Raw genomic sequence first — 17,915 nt, 5'->3', positions numbered from 1 at the left:
TATTTCAAAATTTCTGCGGAATATTTAATCGGCTGTCTTTACACTACACCCCTACTAAAAAGTAGTCTCATCTGTTCGCGGCAAGTGAACGTCACAGGGCAGGGGCTGAACATCCGGGTACTGTTGGTGTTCTACGCATGGGACAAAATGGCGGCGCCCATGAAAAAATGACCGGCTTCTGCGTTACATCACGGTTTGAGACGTTATACGTGATGATCTGAACGTCGGTGAACGTCAGAAGGTATCCTATTATATGAGAATATCGATGTATGTAGTTCTTTTGTGGTTGTTATGATAAAATGGAAGCCAGAAAGTGCTGAAATTGAAAGGCAAAGCAGAGGGAAGACATCTGGCATGCATGTGTAAGGTTATCGGATCGTATACACCTGTTCTTCATAATTTTAGGATCACAGTGTGAAGTAGGATATTAGGTTTATGGATATTACATCACACACGACAGTTACATTGAATCCATATTTAACGGTCTTATATTGATCAGATCTATGCTATGCTATGCTATGCTGATGAGTTCAAGTCAAATTCATATAACTATTATAAGATGCTAATTTTTGTTTACAATCTTTTATGTTACAGGTGTGAATATGGCCAATTTAACCAGGATATTTAGCAGACAAATGCAACTCTGTGCAAGAACTTTTCCCGGAGGTTTGTTCAAACAATGCAGAAACAGTGTATACACTACCTGCAGTGGGGCTCTGCAAAAAGCACCTGCCTGCCCATCTGGCAGCTACAGACAAAAAACGGCACAGCTGCACAGCTCATCACAGCACCTGGCGGCAAAGGACACCCAGGAGAGGAACGACTCGCGAGCACTTGTGCTTCACCAGCAGATCTTTGAAGACATTGACCCTGAGGTCAGGACTAAAGCAAACTTCCTGAAGGTTCTGGACAACTTCACCAAGAAGGACATCCGCCGACGAGGCCATGTGGAGTTTATCTATGCCGCCCTGGCGAAGATGAAGGACTTTGGGGTGCAGAAAGACTTGGAGGTGTACAATAAGATATTCGATGTGTTCCCTAAGGAAGTGTTTGTGCCCACAAATTTCATCCAGTCGCTGTACAACCACTACCCCAGGCAGCAGGAGACTGGCATAGCCATACTGGAGCAGATGGAGTATCATGGTAACATGCGGCTCAATTCTTGCTGAACAAGTTTCATTTAGCAGAAACTATGTCCAATGTCCTCCTCACAGATGTTCTGTTCTTCAACTCTACTGCAAAGCCATGAATGTTTCTGATCATCCTTTGCTGGTTAAACATACAGTTACCAGTGTTGATAGTTTTTTGTTAGACAGGCAATCTGATAACTGTTACCATGGCCAGTATTGCATTCAATGTTATAATTTACCAATAGAATTTACGTACCGATAACTGTAAAATACATGTATATGACGGCTACATACTTAGTACTCATTTTACATTGTTCATAGTTTAGTACAATATTCACTCCATGATATTGACTCTACAATTAAGTGATATGACGCTATTGTCATTTTTCAGGTGTCATGCCGAGTGCAGAAACAGCAGACCTGATCATCAAGGTGTTTGGCTTCCGTAGTCACCCCATGAAGAAGTTCCGGCGTATCCTGTACTGGTTCCCCAAGTTTAGACACATCAACCCCTACCCCTTACCCGACCCTCTCCCCACAGACCCTGTGGACCTGGCCAGACTGGCACTCAGGAGGATGGCTGATGACAGGAAGGCTGAGTTTAAGATTTATCAGGTATAGGAACTAGGGCATCATGATTAAGTAATTACTGGCTACGGGGTAGTCATTTCTCTTTTACCTCTAATGCCTTATCATTGTACTTGTAGCCTGGTTACCAGACCTATTTTAGCTCCCAAGCCCCGCATCCTCTCTGCTATGTGCGAAGAAGATATAGACTTGGGAGCTGAAATAGGTTATTATCATTGTGAACCTTTTACACATTGCAGAGTTAAAACTGTATTGTTTCTGCCAGAATATCTTACAATGTTTGAGCTGCAGCAGAAAATATGAGTAGGGCATGATGTACATTTTTGAAGAAAAAAAGAAAGGAAATCAACCCTAACCTTCTCCCTACTTCAGAATCTTAGTAAACAAATACAAATTTGGTGCCAAACAGCTAGATTAGCAGGCTGTAGGTTAAGCACGCCTATGGCTTGATGACTCACAGGATGTGTCCTTTTATCCACAGAGAGAAGATGATGAAACTGAGTCCCAGGTTAAGACCTATGTGACGAGTATTCAGACAGTTGAGCAGCAGAAGATGCTTGCTGAACATCCTCAGGACGTCCCAGTCTATGTGGAGGGGAGCTTCCGACTGTGGCTTAAAGACAAGCAGGTCTACTACCACATACTCAGGTACTACCTGCTCAGTCACTTGCACAATATTTCTTCTGCAAAGTCAGGCTCTGTTTTAACTTGCATAGTATGGCAAGAAGGCTGTGAATTTTTTTTTAGTTATTCTGCTAAATATGAGAAAAAAAAATCAAGTTTAAAAGGCCCATGGTTTGTTAAAAAGCTGTCAAATTTGCTGGACATTTGATAGGTTACAGTAAAATACTATTCAGTGTTTTAAATTCAAAGGGAGTTTGGGCAACAAATATATCTGATTAGAAAACATGACATCCCATGTCGACAATGACTGTTGTACTTAACTTTCCAGGTCAGACTTACTGGAAGGAACAAAAGAGCAGGGGATGAAGGAGAAGGAGTGGGTGGAAGACGACTTCACCAAAAACAATGAGGAACGAAGAAGATGGCTGGACCCAGTTGCTTTTGTGGAAAATGGTAGGCATGATCGTTACAAACCCTCACATAAGCCAAACTCAACATGGTCCAGTCTGTGTTGTTCTTTTCAGCACCAACTTGCATTTTGTTGGAGATGAACATGCTGGAATCATCTTCAGTGCAAAAGTATTCAGGGCTCAAAGTATTCAATACTTTTTTCTGCATACCTGCCCTGGGTAGCATTGAAAATTATCTGCACCAGCCAGTAGCAAGACAAATTTGACCTGCACCACTCAGAACTTAGGAAGTATCTGTATCTATTTCTGGCCCTACCTCTGACAAGTAGGGGAGAAATACTTGGGTTTGAAGTGTTTAAGATATGACTTTGAAGGGAATCAGTAATTCCTCTGTTACTTGGAGCAAGGAACATTAAACAATCAAAGAAATGACACAGCACTCATACATCTTCATTATAGTGCCATTTATTGGAGGTGCAATAAAACAGAAGAGTCTCATAAGTAGAAAAGCTAACAATGACTTTACTTTACATGAATGTGACCGCTGTTAGCCTTCGTACATAAAATCACAAGAACATGAAGATTCTTCTCCATTCTGTTTTCAAACTAGTTGCAGTATTTGTCTCGAATCTTCTGATAAACCTGTTACTGTTACATCCTGTACTATACACTAGACTCGTATCACAGAAATAAGAAGCTATATATGAGTTACAGAGTAGTGAGTATATAATAGCTGACTGAATCACACTTTGGCTTTAACTCAAAGACTGCACAAAAGCTATGCTGTGTCACAGAAATGTGAATTATATGAACAAGCTTCTTCTGGAATTTGTAAGACTATGACATTACTGTTCATTGGTTCAATGTTCAATGCTGTCACCACAGAGTGTGTCTGCATTTCGCATCATGTTCTTTGCAACTGGTGCAGATTGCCTCCTTCCACATGTTAGGATCCTCACCAGGTCCTGACGGAATCGCTTGTCCGCAAAACAGTACATGAAGATGTTGATGGAGGAGTTCAGCAGGCCCAGCGCATTGGAAATGTCCGAGCCCAGCCTCCAGGCGAGCTCTCCGTGCCTGTCAATGTTGTTTATACGCACAATTAACAAATAAACAAGTCGCGGCAGCCACAGAAGGACGAAGACTGTGCTAATGGTGAGGAGGATGTAGATGGGCTTGTTGGATATGCGGGTACTTTGGCGTAGAGGTATGCTGGTGATTGTGGAAACTTTGGCCCGAACCAGTCGTGGGTTAGACACACTGCCAGTGGTGAGCAGCCGGGGCCTTTCCTGTGTCTCCTGTGTATCAGACCTTGGTCTTGTGCCATGAGTATGCTCCTGCCTTGAGAACTCTTGTGGCGGTTGCGTTTCACCTGGTGTAATATTCTGTGCTCTTCTGCTGTTGCTTCCTGGGGAGTTTTCAACTCTTTCGACATTAGAGCCTGAATATTTCAGTCCATTGTTTCCCACCAAGGACGTGTTGCCTTGCTGCACTCTTCTGAGACCTCTGAGCCGATGTATGATCAGTCCGTTCTGGACGATAATGAACAGGAAGGGAAGGAAGAAGGACAGTGTACTCTGTCCCCATATCAGGGTCAGTCTGTACTCAGCAGATATGTCTTCCCTGAGGTCGCAAACAAAATAAGTGGTGTTCCCACTCATAAAAGTCTTGGATTCCTCTGAGAAGAAGTGGGGTAAGGCAAACAGGTAGGACAGGGCAAACACTATGGAGATGGTGGCCTTTGCTGTGGACGGCTTGCACACCCTGTGTCTCCATATAGGAAAGTGCACGGCCACAAAACGCTCGGTCGTGTATGCCACTATGATCCATATGGACGCATTGTGGGCTCCGTAGTCCAGCCATATTAGCCACGGACAGAAGAGTCTGAAGGACACTCGACTGCCCAAGATCAAACCGTAAATGACCCGTTCTATGATGACAATGAAGATGAGAACAAGGGAGTCAGCGACTGCCAGGGCAGACAGGTAAAGAGTCGATGTGGACTTCCTCTCGCTGGGACGCTTCCTTCGCTGCATCAGGATCCATATTGTCAGGATGTTGGTGGGCAGTCCGAATGCTGCCAGCACGGTGAAGTAGACGTGGTTTGCGACATGCTGAGCTTCCATGATGTGGGAGCTGTAAGCCGTTCTACACTTTGTCTGGTCAGTAGCAGAGCTGTTGAGATCTTTGTCCAGATTGAGACACCCACGAAAACTTCACACCTCTGCTGTTGCTTTAAAGGACATTGTTGAGGCTAAGCCTTTCTCTCGCCCTGCTGATTCTGAGCCTTGTTGCACATAAAGACCAAACAAAGAAACAACATCAAGAGGGTTTCCTGAAGTCTTGTGATGATGTGAACTTCATCTAGTCATGGTCTTGGAAGGAATCGAGTGCAGCAGAAATGGTGTGAAGGATGTCGAAGCCCAAGCCACAGTTCAGCGTCTTATCAACAACTATCTGGGCCAAGTACTGCCCGGCTGTATATGACTGCACTTCTGAGCTGTTAAATTAGCTCCCATATTTACACCGTATGCCGGCCTTGTTTACAGCAGTGTGTGTGATTGGGGGCTGAGGCGGGGCACTTACGTCATGATGCAGCCATAAAGTTTTATCTCTCTGTTTAGTCTAAGTTCAAGAGGTGATCAATCTGTAAGGAAAATGATTCATTGGTGAATTTTACTGGTAGGCTGATGGAGTTCATCGGTACACAGGAAGCAGTTCTGTTAATGATGATAAGGGGCTATAGAATCAATAAGAATGTACATTGAAGGCAAGAAAAGCAGTCCAACAGGTTTTTTCCTCAGAGTATCCTGATGTATTTTGGATCAGAAACTGGAAGTGTGCTGAATACCTTGTTACCATAAGGACATGTAAGATAATGCATGCAAAAGGGTATGTACTGAGTTGGAGCTTTAGTCATGTAGCACCTCCTACCTGCCAAAGGGAATATTGCAGGTGATATTTTGACACACAGTCAGTACAGCAGGTCATTCAGTTGGACAGAACAACAGGACTTTCTCGTTGTGATTCGCTTTGTTTGATACATTTTTTTCATATCTTTTGTTGTGATCCAGTGTTTTCATTGTTTGGCAGAACTCCGTGTTTTCCATGTTTGGCAGAATCTAACAACTACTTTCCTCCCCACAGTTCCTGAGGGTCCGGTGTTTGCTATCTGCATCACCGGCAGTAGCTGCCAGGAGTCTCTCAACACTTGGATCAAAGGACTTCAGGAGGACAACCCTGCTCTGAAGAAAATCCCTGTTATCTTCAAACTTAGCTCAGCTTCTACACAACTGGCAGCAGCTCAATAACAACAAGACCAACATATAGAAATGAACTACTTTCATGAAACTGATGAAAATTGCAGTTTTTTGTAAGAAAAAGTAAGGAAAGGGAAGGGAAACCAACCTTAACCTTCTCCCTACTGCCTAAATTGCTAACCTATACAGTAGATGAAGGCATACATGTATAGGATGCCCCAAATTGTTTTGTGTGGAAGGTAGTTTGCCTGTCCTCATCAAAAATAATAGCTTTAAGTGGGTAGTTTGATTTTTATCTGTCTTGTCAGAAAAACACATTTTATTTCCTGCATGTCTTAACATAAACGGAGTGTGTTTACCACAAATAGATATCAAGCTAAAGCAATTGTAGAACTGTACTGCTTTTAAGATTCCCTAAATCCATCCATATACAAATTTTCTTATCATTGTTTGTCTTTTCCCCGCCACAGAGAGAAAAGTATGAGTTCCATCGAGTTAGGCAGAAAACAAAGAGAATTGTTACCATTGTGATGAATTCTTAACTGCACATGTGATGAAAATGGCAACAATTTGTGATTTTTGTTAGTCCACAAGAAGATATATATGTATATCTCAATAAATTCACATAATTTAGAAAGATTTCGTCAATTCAGTTTGTTTAATCCATCTGTATGTTTGTGACCTCTACCTATGATAAGGCTTTGAAAATGGGTATATTTTAATTTTTGTCATTTCAGTGTCTTATTCAAGGAGAAGGTTGGACAAGAATAGGCAATCTACATTGGATGAGTGCCAATCAGGTGTTTGCTCTTGTAAGTTACCTTTGCAAGAAATTGGACTACTAGTTGTTATTCATACCCTGCAGTACTATGCAAGTAATTGCAAGGAAACTCAAGGCAACCAAATGCTACAAGAGACATGTTGGTCAAATTTCCCACACATATATTAATGACTGCAGGGTACCATTAATTACGCAAAAGCCACGTTAAAACGTCATGATCATTGAAAGAACTTGACAACATGCCAAAAACATTTGACAGAAAACAAACGCCATCCGAACGCTTCCCGGAAACCTGCACTAAACGCCGATGAGTTCTTGGAAAAACCTGCTTCCTAGATGTACCGTTGAGGAGGAAGTGGCGACTTATAAATAAGTTTTCAGAGCTTGCTACACACGTAGTTGTATCAGAGCGAGCATTGTAGGCAGACGGACTGGTCACGGGGATTTACTTGTCAATTGACGATGTCACAGTGAGCATACATATCTACCACCACATCGATGAGGTGATTCATCACCTCATCAATGAGAGAAGAAAGTCGTCATTGAACAATGTTGCGCACATCGGATGCATCGCCAAGTGCGAGGTCAGTAAATCTTTCACGGCTTTTTACACCTTTCAGACAGAGTAAGATGGCGAGGCCAAGCGAAGATGGCCAGGCCTAGTGAAACTACGCGCCACGTACAAGAGGATGAGTGTGAGTGAGTGAGTCTGTGTGTTTGTGTGTGTGTGTGTATGTGTGTGTGAGTGAGTGACCAATGTTTGTACATTTGGTACCTAATCTTTGGTACCCTACCCGGTAGTACCACTTTTTGCTGCCAAGATACCAAAAATACGTGCCATTGTCAAAGCTTCAAAAGCAGAATTCTATTTTCCTGCAGGATATAGTGTGAATACCCCAGAGAAAAGTGTTCACCGCGCTTCGTACGAGCACCACTGTATTCAGAATTTCCGTGTTGCAGTAGGGTCACCGAGTGTTGCATGTTCATCGGGTGTTCGGTCGGTCAAAGTCCGTCATAAACCACTTAGTTACCACAATAACAGCCCCTCAGAATAGAATGCGTATCTTATTTCCGTGTTGGGTCATCGGGGTAGAGTTGAAACTCCCAAAAGGTCAACAAAACAAAAACAGGAGAGGCAAAGTTTGTGACAAGGTCGGTCCCGTATGATACATTGGTAAGGCAAAAGCTGGCGGAAGTCCGGCCCGAATAAATTGAGCTTGCCGCCTTGAATCCTTCAGCTCCCGAGTTCGCCCTCCGTGGTCAAGAAATGGCGGATCTGGATGCAAAAGCTATTCATGGATATTTTGTAGATTCAAAACCATAGATAGTTCATAGGTCTTTCAGTGCCAAACTTGTGTACGAGTTGACGTTCTTTGTTCGAGTAACTTTGAGTTGTGCTAAACTTTGTACGCCCATGCAGTTCAGTTGCCATACAAAAGGTTGTCCCTTTGCGACAAGTTGTGGCGGCAGCTAGTGCAAGAGCGCAAAATGGCACAAGTTTACAAAGAGCAACAGTGCACTTCGTCGACGTGAAGCATTCTATCTGATCTGATTATAAGACATCAAACACGTTAGTCGTCATTCGGGTAAGTTTGCGGGCTTATGCGATGAAAGCTCCTTGATACAATTCACTGTGCAAGTTAAGAAGCCTCTAGTTTATAATCTCGTCCACACTTGAAAAATCCCATGAAACAGTTCAACATTTCAGTCAAACAAACAGTCGAGACTCGAGAGTATATCGGTTGGCGCAAGTCCCAGAACTAAGTATGACTGCTAAAGCTAAGTACACAGGTCCTTTATTATGGGTGCTTCCTGTGGTCATGTCTGAGGTCTGTCTCACAAGTGGTATGGCGGGAAAGGCCTTTCACCTCCAGCCTTGGGCGACCTCTCTCAAACACGTGAACACACGAGGGGGGTTCTGGGTTTCATTCCTGGAACCTGCAACACTTTAACTAGAAGCTGTTCACATCAGGCCGGCTCGTGTGCGTACATAACCTCACCTCTCACTCCTTCTGTTGTTAAACCATAACAACGCTCAGCAGGGAGGCATGGCTTGCACGACTGTGTACGAGAGAGGGGAGAAGGCGTGTTCTCGGGCCCACGGCACTGCCATCTCCAGGTGGCAGCTTGCCTGTGTTTGCCTCAGCGTGGTCGCCATTACCCTCTCTCTTTTCACCCTGTTCTGGGTGCAGAAGATCGTGCAGGATTTGGATCACCGCTGCGGCTGTGAGGTACGGAGGCGTGCGGAGGAGGGACACTCTGCGCCCGTCACGTCACTCTCGGGACCGTCGGGCCTACAAGACGTCGAGACCCCCGACACAGACCCAGACGTGAGTTAACTAACCACAGGATTCCCACGGGAATCCTTGACGTTTAATGTTTGCACCATTGAATATACCCAGGCGTAGACCTGCATGCACACACACGTGCACAAAAAGTTGAATTTTCAGTACCAAGGGATGAAATCAAGACCAAGTCAAACTACAATGACACCTTACGGTGTCGGTGTGGACGTCGGTGTCGCAATGCTAATATAGACTTGTGCTCTCAGTAAGAAGTATCGCCCCCCCCCCTCTTATTTGTGTGATGTGTTTTTCTGACCACCGGAGACTGTGGCAGCATTCTGCTGAATGCTACCACAGTCCCCGACCCTCCAGAAGAGGAAGGGACAAGGTGAAGGTGAAGGTGAAGTTTTTCTGACCACATTCTGGCCGAATGACAAAGATTCGTAAGCGAGCACTAGTAACTACTACTCTGCAGATCAACAGGCAATGTGATATAGATGTTGGGCAATAGTCTTTAGAGTTAAGAGGGTCCATTCGAGCTTGTATTCTTGCACTATTTTCAGTGCCTTTAGCGTCGTATATTTGAGGAACAGGGAGCAAAAGAAAGTTTAGATATACTAGATAGCAAACGTGCGACTAAGGTCCCATCATACTTTGTACGACACCTCGCTGGTGGAGAGGGTTGCTCAGACTAATGAGCCTTACTGCCAAGGGTTTGAGCGGAGAAACAAGAATCGCTATGGGGAACAGAAATAGCGCATTAGCTGAAAGGACGTAAGCAGACTTGATTCTATAATTCTTGCATGAAAACTCGCACTGAGGACGACTTTTACTAGCTCAGATAAAGACCTGGCTGTGCTACAGAGGGACTTTGTCTTTACTTTAGCTTTCAGCACATCTTTCTGTGACTAGATTATGCGCCAAAAGCTTGCAACAGAACAAGTCTACTAGGTTTAAAAAAAACAAAGTCGGTTTTATGGGTCAATGAACTTTTATTGAAATTCTTGTCAAAGTAACAAATTCAAGTTTGTCTAGGTAACTTGTGTCACGTAGAAAAAAAAACGTTAAAAAAACTTCTTAAGTTTTAGTTGCCAACGTAAATAGACGAGGCGACAAGGAAGTACCTAATCAAATGTACATAGCAACCAGTTGTTTTGTGCATCTTGAGTGGATTCGGAAATGCCTTTGTGACGATGCTATACATCACAGTATGTTTGCTGACTTGTTGCCATGCTCTTTTGGGCGTGAGCGGGGGGGGGTGTTGTTTTTTTTATTCAATTAAACTCGGAAAAACACGAGTAAATTATTGTACATCCATTAAAATAGAAAATGGGCGTGTACAAAATTACCTGTGTATGCCATGGTGCTAACTACAGCTATTTCTATAGCGGTTTTTAAAAAAGAATTATTCAAAGAAACCTCTAACATGTACCGTAATTTCTACGCTGTTTCAGACGAATAAAATGACATATTCGACTTACACCGATATTAAAGAAATTAATGCATATTACGTCCTCCTCTTCTTCTTAATCTCTCTACTCTATAAAAGTACTAAATATACACAAATCATCAAGCATTGCAAAGAGAAGATTGAAGTTGTCAAGCAACGGTTAACTGTTTATACCCGTTTTTACTGGAGAACATCATTGCGAAGAGGGCTACTCCATTCGTAAACGAAACTTTATTTGTGCCCAAAGTGTGTGACAGACATACACACTGCACGGTCTGCAAAGAGAAGGTTGAAGTTGTCAAGCAACGGTTAACTGTTTATACCCGTTTTCACGTGAGAACATCCTTGCGAAGAGGGCTACTCCATTCGTAAACGAAACTTCATTTGTGCTCAAAGTGTGTGACTTCGCCGCGACCGCACCAACCATAACTTACCCAAACCACAACATGTAGCCATGTTATTAGTCGGCAATGGAACGGAGCCAACAATGTCATAGGCAGGGTCAGTAGATCAGTCTGGCTCCCTATTGACAAACACATTGACTTCGCGGGCAAGTGTACTGTTACGTAACTCCGTTAAAGGATGCCAGGGAGGCACGTAGGGAAAGGCATTCTGAGGGTAAACAACAGTGCGAACTTCTCCAATGCGTGGCAGCTTCATGCTGGGCACGAAAACATTTGGAGAGCGACACTAAATGTACAAGTGCAAATGCATACGAACTGCCGTATTGAACGAAATGAGGATCAGAGCTGTCTCTGACTTTAGTTCTTGGACTCAGTTGTAAAGGAGTGATATTCATATGCTCTGTCTGTAACTTAAGGAATCCAGACAGAGTAGCATTATGATCATAAAGAATCATTTTCATGTTATGAAGTTAACACCCAGGTCCCCTATGCTGTGTCCTGCAGACCATCCAACTGGCCAGATGGAAAGCGGACGAGGAAGAGGACGAAGAAAAGTTTGGGCAAAGTCGCAACAAAAGATCTAAAGGTACCATCAAATACTATTACTATTGTCTACAGAGACGATGGTACCGCACTATTGGTTAGCCTTTGTTTGTTGAAGGTTGTTACAGGGTACCATCAAATACACTATTGTAGCATATGGGATATGTACTATTTCTTAACACGAAAAAATCTTTGAACACATGCATGTTATAAGCTGGAATAAGACAACCGTGAGCATTGCGTTGATTGTGATAGAATCTATGTTAGTGGGTATATTAACTGTAATGTGGCGTATACACTGTTTTATGATATAGCTCATAAAATGTTCTCACGAAGATAATAGTAATTAACTGACGTGTATGAATCCTTAGGGAAAAGGGACCGCCAGAGGAAGAGATGCAGCCAAGTTACTAAATGCATGAGAAACGGTAGGTTCCCCGGCCCTTGATATCATTGTGTTTTGGATGTGTGTTTTGGCACTAGTGGCTATATGTACTAGTATTCTCTTTTTGGGTCAGATTGATGTTAGTTTCATAATCATCATCATGCCTCCAGATTAGTATATACTAATCCGGTGAGGTACACTTGATAAAGTTACTCCAGTATGTCCTATCTCTATATAGTAGAGGGGATTCATTCCTCAAGCTACCGACATCTTGCACACGCGGTAGCTTGAGAAATGAATCCCCTCTACTATATCCAGTATGTCCTATCTCTAGTTTGAATCTTCTTAAAGACAATTAGTTCATGCTACCGCCCTGTGTATGTCCACACAGACACAGACACTTACGGATTCTTCGATGCACTTACAGAGATCCGCGAACTCCGACAGAATTTCACTCGGGACGTGAAAAAAATGCTCACTGTAAGAACATATTTACCTTGTTAATCTACTGCGAGTTTGTAACGTACGACCTTTGACGAACAAATCGTGACTCTTAGTAACTATCCCTTTTCTCCTCAGTACATCAATTTGAATTGGGATGGCTTAGTTGCAAGAAAACTCTACACATCGAAATGGTGACTTGTATAGCTTTGCGCTTTTCTACGAGCAAAAATGCCAATATTTTTTACCAAAATCCAACGTTGAAGCATAATTTCTTACAATGTTATTTATCTTCATAGAGGAGCTACGTCCACCACACCCACCCTGACGGTAGGCGTTCACTCTTTCTTTTAACCAGTACCGTCAGATACAAGTATAAGAAAAAGTTCAAGGCTTCTTTTATGTTCAAAGTAAACATTCCGAGAGGTTGTGGTGCTATTCTGGACTTGTGAACAGTTTGAAAATGTGTGGATTGTATTGAGATTTGCTTGGGCTGTTTTTACCCCCAAAATATATGCCTTGGGCTCCTGTGCCCTGATTTTTAAGAGTGTATGCATATATGCTATCAAATATCCCAAATACGCAAATTGAATGCAATCAGAATGCGATCACTAAGTCTGTATTCTCGTGTCTAATTTGACAGATGTTGCTGAATGGCCTGGCGACCGTAGAAACGTAAGCGAGCGCGGTAAGTACAACCAAGGACATTATAATGTCCATGGTACAACTGTTTCTACGCGCGATAATCATCGTGGACTGTGAATATTGTCTTGAGCTGATTAATTAACTATAGAATGTGTCAACATTTAGTCATTTTTCTTTCGAAAGAAACGGTGTTGAGTGTGAAGGTTGCGTCTCGGGATGTCGCTGAGCGCTCTGGGGACGAGGAGACGACCACCATTCAAGGCAGCGGCGTCTACCTTGTATATGGCCAGGTACGAAATTGTGTCGGCCAACCTTGTTTGCATACAGCATTAGGTAACTATTGCGTCATGAAGTCCCTCTAATGGCATTGACATTTAGAGAAAGTTATCCATTACAGTAACCTTTGTGTGGTGTGAAAGCAGGAAGTGGTGGTATCCCTTGCGAATGACTATAGCGGTAGTTTCTGAACATTACTCCCAATACAGTTGTACTGTTCGCCATTCTACCACCAGTGCTAGCCTTCTTCGAAGACCTGTGGGGTCTTCGAAGACCTGTGGCGTTTTTTTTTTTCGGAGAGCGACGCGACTCATGTCGTGGAGGGACGAGGGTGTTTGCCGGGAAACCGTCCCTCCATAAGTCGCGTCGCTCCCCCCAAAAAATAACGCCGCAGGCCCACAATTTTGCGAAGGAGGCTACAGTAGTGCAGTACCACTACTACCCGTTCACCATGATACTTCTGTTACCCTCACTCTCCAGCTAACCTACGACGAACAGCAGATCGTGGAAAGTAAGAGCTATAACGGCCTGTCCATCCTTGTGATCTCCGACGACCAGAACAGGAACCCGCCCAAGTTCTTGACCTGCTGGCAGAAGTATCCCGGTCCGGGCACCAACGCACCGACCTCGTGCTTCACCGCAGGCGTGGTCCCTCTCCAGGACGGGATGATGATCAACTTGACGGCGACTGTCAGCGGGAGAATCTTCATCGACCGCGAGAAGACGTTCCTTGGGGCCGTTAACCTGGGGGAGCTCCCGCCTGAACCAAGTGATGGAGGGTAGACGACAGGACGAAGCTGTTTACATGTATATTTACTTGTACAGAGCTGAGATGGGTCCACAATAAGGTCGGGCTTATCTCCAAGTAGATTTCTCTGCTGGGAGATTAGGGCCTGGTTATACACGGTGATACATATAACCGCTGGCATTTCTGTACCATACTAGACTGTACACAACAGGTGATTGCAGTTAGACACTGCAATTGTGACTACACCTTGCCTTGTTGACAGTATCCCCAGAATTGGTCAGTAGTAGTATGGGGAGTTACAATCCCCATGAAGTGATTGCAGTGGGTAGTTGTACAACAGATCTCCATCATCCACTAGCTGGCAGAATCATTAGTATCATACCACCCCACAGACTGTATGTACTAGCCTAGACAAGGGTCTTGCTGAATGATGAGAGTCTTATGTTGACTTGTAATCACATGTACATGTACTGGCAATATCTGTAACCCCACATACCCCAAGTACAGCCGAGCAGGTTCAGGCATATTTGAGAAAGTTGTACACACTAAATTTTCAAGCAGATGTTGGGGAGGCTAGGAAAGCAGAAAAGGGCAGCTAGGGAAAACGTAACAACTTTGCATCCCCAACATTTGCCTGGAGATTATATCCTCACCATACACTCCATAGGAGCATTGGAAACTTCCTGGCTTTCCTTATGCTGTTAAATGACAGCAGCACTGAGTAAGATTTCAGTCTTGGAGAACACAGTGGCTGTAAACTTGTAATCTGAATCTAATTCTTGTCACAGAAGCCCTTGTCTGGTTACTGTCTTAAAGTTACAGTTTACAATATTCCTTACAATGTACATTCAGATATATCTGTGAGTGTACACAATTACCATCATCGAAAACGTCCATATACATTCCAAGTGACTCTTGCATTCTAGTTACTTCTGACAGAAGGTTACCAATCACAACTTGGATATACATCATGTATAATATATGTGTATAATTTTTCACAGCAGTCCCCTAAAGAAGGCTCAACAGTGTGTAGATTCAACATTTACTGTGAGAAGAGAAGTGGCACCTTTCAAACTGATGTACTACATGTATATTGTATACATGTTTCCTTCCATAAAAAAGTTGCTAAGACAGTAATATGCACAAAGAGGGAAATGAAATACTAGCACTCCTTTCTGTAAAATGCATTGCTGTAAGACAGTAATACAGTAGTTTCCTTAATGTCCTGTAAGGGGTCTCCATTATCAGGCATATGTATGAACGCAGCAGAATACATCCAGCTTTCTGCACAGAAGACATGTACTCGCGAAATTTGAGTGTTTGCAGATGGTAAAATTTATTCAGGATTACATCATCGTAGTGGCAGCTAGATGGAAACCACTCTTCCTGGTTTCCAAGTCTAATTACAAACCTGAAAAATGCCAGGTACATCTTAGTATCTCACATCTCATATATTTATGGCAGTAAAGTATATTAAAATTTGAGTAGTATATCATGCCATGGCTTGTACTATACTACTCCACTCTATTCTGTAAAGTACTTAAAGAGAGGGAAAATTACAAAAAAATTTATATAAATCTGGGGTGCATACGAACTTTGGCATAAAGGGGCTCTGTAATGTCCAGAGTTATGAAAAAAACAAAACCTTAGTGCTTTTATAGATTTCTGCTGAGGCCAAGAATCTTAAAAAAATAAAGACTGCAAAAACAAATTAGAAAATTAGCCTTATGGTTAGACCGCTAGGGTTATGGAAATTTGGATGTAATGAATTATATACAATATCTTCCTCATCATGGCCCAGCTTTGATTCATCTTGTGTCACAAAGTTTGCTGTGGTCCCCATGCAAGCTGTGTGACACAACATAAAGGCAGAGAAGTTTCCCCTTTTGAAGATACTGACATACTTGCTATTGCAACCTTTGCCTTATTGTGCAGCTGTAAACACATTGTACTGTGGCAAGCACCAACTCGTAATTGAGATAGTACAGCATCAACTTCACACTTCTGTGTAAGAAATACTATTGTATATAATTGATATAACACTTAATAAGACATATTGCAGCATATAGAACTTGACTTGATGAGATATGTGATCTATCATTGTAAATGACTTACAAATTAAAAGGGGATATCAATATTGATTATAATAATGTTGCACGGGAGTCCTTATTGAAGGCCAGTGTCTGTACATGGCATATTTACAATTTTGCAAGTTATATAGTTGTGGCAGTTGCTTAATACGAGGGAAAATGAATATTGGGAAAAGAATCGTCCAAGATGTACACAAAACCTCTGTCCAAGCCAGGTCTGGTTTAGCGACCATGCCAGCTATGACTGGGTTGCAGTTTACTGTAGCCATCCCGATATGCCTGTAAAAAAAGGAGGAGCACAAGAATGAAATGCTGCCTTTCACAACGTTTGTCCTACTAAGGTAAATTTATCAGGAACATCTGTATTTTAGGAACTTAGCATGATGAGTGAGCACAACAACAGATATATAACATACCAGTGTACAGCTATCTATGCAAAATAAACAACGAAAAGTTTACTTGAAATTGAATTTCATTTTTTAATTACCTATAGAAATAGAGTAGCCTAAAAGCAAGTTGATTCCAGGTCAGGAAGTACTGTAGCAAACCTTTCCGTCTTACCTTGTATTTATGCTTGGCATCTGAGATCTTCTGGAATACATTGAAGGGTCGACGGTAATGCTCAGACCTGTGTGATTTCACCTTTTTTGTCTGTAAAAAAAAATGCAAAGAATGTGTGTTACTTATTCTTTGTATACATGCCATCTTTTTGTGAAAAAATTTTTGAAAATACGTATCAATTGTATTACCACTGTACCACAGACACCATGAAGACTTCCCTTCCCTACCTAAGGAGAAAAATGACAAATTTCCAGTTGTCCTACCTTCCCCCTGTCCAACTCCTCATCCCACTCGTCCCTCACACCTCGGTGGAAGTGCCTGTCATGGTCCGCATCCCGGTCCACGTAACTCCTGTCTCCCTCCCAGGAAAGCACTGCAACAACAGGGACAAACTGATGAAGCACAAGCAAAGTAACAAGGGTGTTTGCATTAGGACAAAGATTGTCTGCAGAGTTGGTATCTTAGTTTCAAGATCTGAGGAAGATCATACATGTACGTCATAACCAAATTAGGAGTCAAGAGTGTGACCCTTTTCAGTAGTGACATAGAAGTCAGCACTACTAATTCCCATTCCATTTCAAGTCACACCAACCTTTAGCCCCGTATCCCTTGCTGTTGGACCTCTCCAGTAGCTCGTCGATGGATCGTGAAGACGACGTCAACCTGCCGTCCCAGGAACTGTTCTTGGAGCTGCGCCCACCATCGCTGAGCCGCCTGTACCCATCATGGATGTCCTTGTCCCACCGCTGGGAAATCACTGAAATTTAACATAGACATTTATTCCTACTGCACACAGACAGCTACTTCAACATCATCATTACATGATTAGCAAACCAACCAACCAACCAACCAACCAACCAACCAACAAAACATGCGAAAACTCTTTCCATGCATCATAAACCATAACAAGTAAAGTAAATTGTGTTAGTTTTGCTAACAGAAGGGGATACTTGTAGCACATGTTGTACATGTACAGGTAAGAAACTGAACACAACAGAGGGATGAACCGAACTACTACTGTGCAAGGCTCACCCTCACCAACCCTTGCCCTTCTTCAACTTAGCAAAGGGGGCGATGTTTCCTCCAAGGAGGTGTTTGGGAGAGGTGGGCAGGACTCCAGTCTTGACTGTGGATTTCTATTCCTGGTGTACTGGAAAGACTGGTTTCATCATAGATGAGATGATAACTGCTTCAATGATTCTTCTTGTACATGGAGTTTAACATTTTCTTTGTACTTTTAGCATTTTGCAAGATGTTGGCACACTTGTCGTCCACGAATAAACAACCATAAAAT

At 42.8% G+C, this 17,915-nt stretch overlaps 4 protein-coding genes across 9 annotated transcripts in view; 2 read left to right on the top strand and 2 right to left on the bottom strand.

The window, feature by feature from the left end:
* Window positions 1-106: 106 nt before the first annotated feature.
* On the top strand, window positions 107-6,706 carry LOC109482927 (evolutionarily conserved signaling intermediate in Toll pathway, mitochondrial-like). 2 transcript variants are annotated; one of them, XM_019785828.1, is made up of 6 exons: window positions 107-241; window positions 595-1,143; window positions 1,522-1,745; window positions 2,200-2,366; window positions 2,671-2,795; window positions 5,900-6,704. In XM_019785828.1, the coding sequence occupies exons 2-6, from the start codon at window positions 603-605 to the stop codon at window positions 6,061-6,063; spliced, it is 1,221 nt and encodes a 406-aa protein (XP_019641387.1). In that variant the 5' UTR covers window positions 107-241; window positions 595-602; the 3' UTR covers window positions 6,064-6,704. The 2 variants fall into 2 exon arrangements, with proteins under 2 accessions (XP_019641387.1, XP_019641394.1); XM_019785835.1 differs by having other exon boundaries at window positions 126-267; window positions 5,900-6,706.
* LOC109482895 (probable G-protein coupled receptor 139) lies at window positions 2,812-5,817 on the bottom strand. The gene has a single exon (XM_019785782.1). The coding sequence runs from the start codon at window positions 4,876-4,878 to the stop codon at window positions 3,613-3,615; it is 1,266 nt and encodes a 421-aa protein (XP_019641341.1). The 5' UTR covers window positions 4,879-5,817; the 3' UTR covers window positions 2,812-3,612.
* A 170-nt stretch (window positions 6,707-6,876) lies between the features above and the next one.
* Window positions 6,877-14,046, top strand: LOC109482975. 4 transcript variants are annotated; one of them, XM_019785890.1, is made up of 9 exons: window positions 6,877-7,377; window positions 8,836-9,123; window positions 11,437-11,518; window positions 11,847-11,903; window positions 12,252-12,340; window positions 12,601-12,631; window positions 12,945-12,989; window positions 13,130-13,236; window positions 13,703-14,046. In XM_019785890.1, exons 2-9 carry the CDS (start codon window positions 8,842-8,844, stop codon window positions 14,003-14,005), a joined length of 996 nt encoding a protein of 331 aa, XP_019641449.1. In that variant the 5' UTR covers window positions 6,877-7,377; window positions 8,836-8,841; the 3' UTR covers window positions 14,006-14,046. The 4 variants fall into 4 exon arrangements, with proteins under 4 accessions (XP_019641449.1, XP_019641471.1, XP_019641440.1 ...); XM_019785912.1 differs by having other exon boundaries at window positions 8,833-9,123; window positions 12,288-12,340; XM_019785881.1 differs by having other exon boundaries at window positions 8,833-9,123.
* Window positions 14,047-14,729: 683 nt separating this feature from the next.
* The window catches only part of LOC109482556 (ubiquitin carboxyl-terminal hydrolase 36-like), a 14,365-nt gene continuing 11,179 nt past the window's right edge, over window positions 14,730-17,915 (bottom strand). The window contains exons 16-19 of one of the 2 annotated variants that reach the window (XM_019785312.1): window positions 17,214-17,378; window positions 16,885-16,994; window positions 16,622-16,711; window positions 14,738-16,339 (exon numbers count right to left, since the gene is read on the bottom strand). In XM_019785312.1, the coding sequence (XP_019640871.1) occupies window positions 16,283-16,339; window positions 16,622-16,711; window positions 16,885-16,994; window positions 17,214-17,378 (422 nt within the window). In that variant the 3' untranslated portion in view covers window positions 14,738-16,282. Of the gene's footprint in view, window positions 16,340-16,621; window positions 16,712-16,884; window positions 16,995-17,213; window positions 17,379-17,915 lie in introns of both variants that reach the window. The other variant, XM_019785321.1, reaches the window with a different exon arrangement.

Source organism: Branchiostoma belcheri, unplaced genomic scaffold (genome assembly GCF_001625305.1).
Source record: "Branchiostoma belcheri isolate BF01 breed outbred unplaced genomic scaffold, Haploidv18h27 scaffold11, whole genome shotgun sequence".
Taxonomy (NCBI): domain Eukaryota; kingdom Metazoa; phylum Chordata; class Leptocardii; order Amphioxiformes; family Branchiostomatidae; genus Branchiostoma; species Branchiostoma belcheri.
The sequence above is the reverse complement of the archived record's forward strand: the minus strand, read 5'-3'. Positions and strand labels throughout refer to the sequence as shown.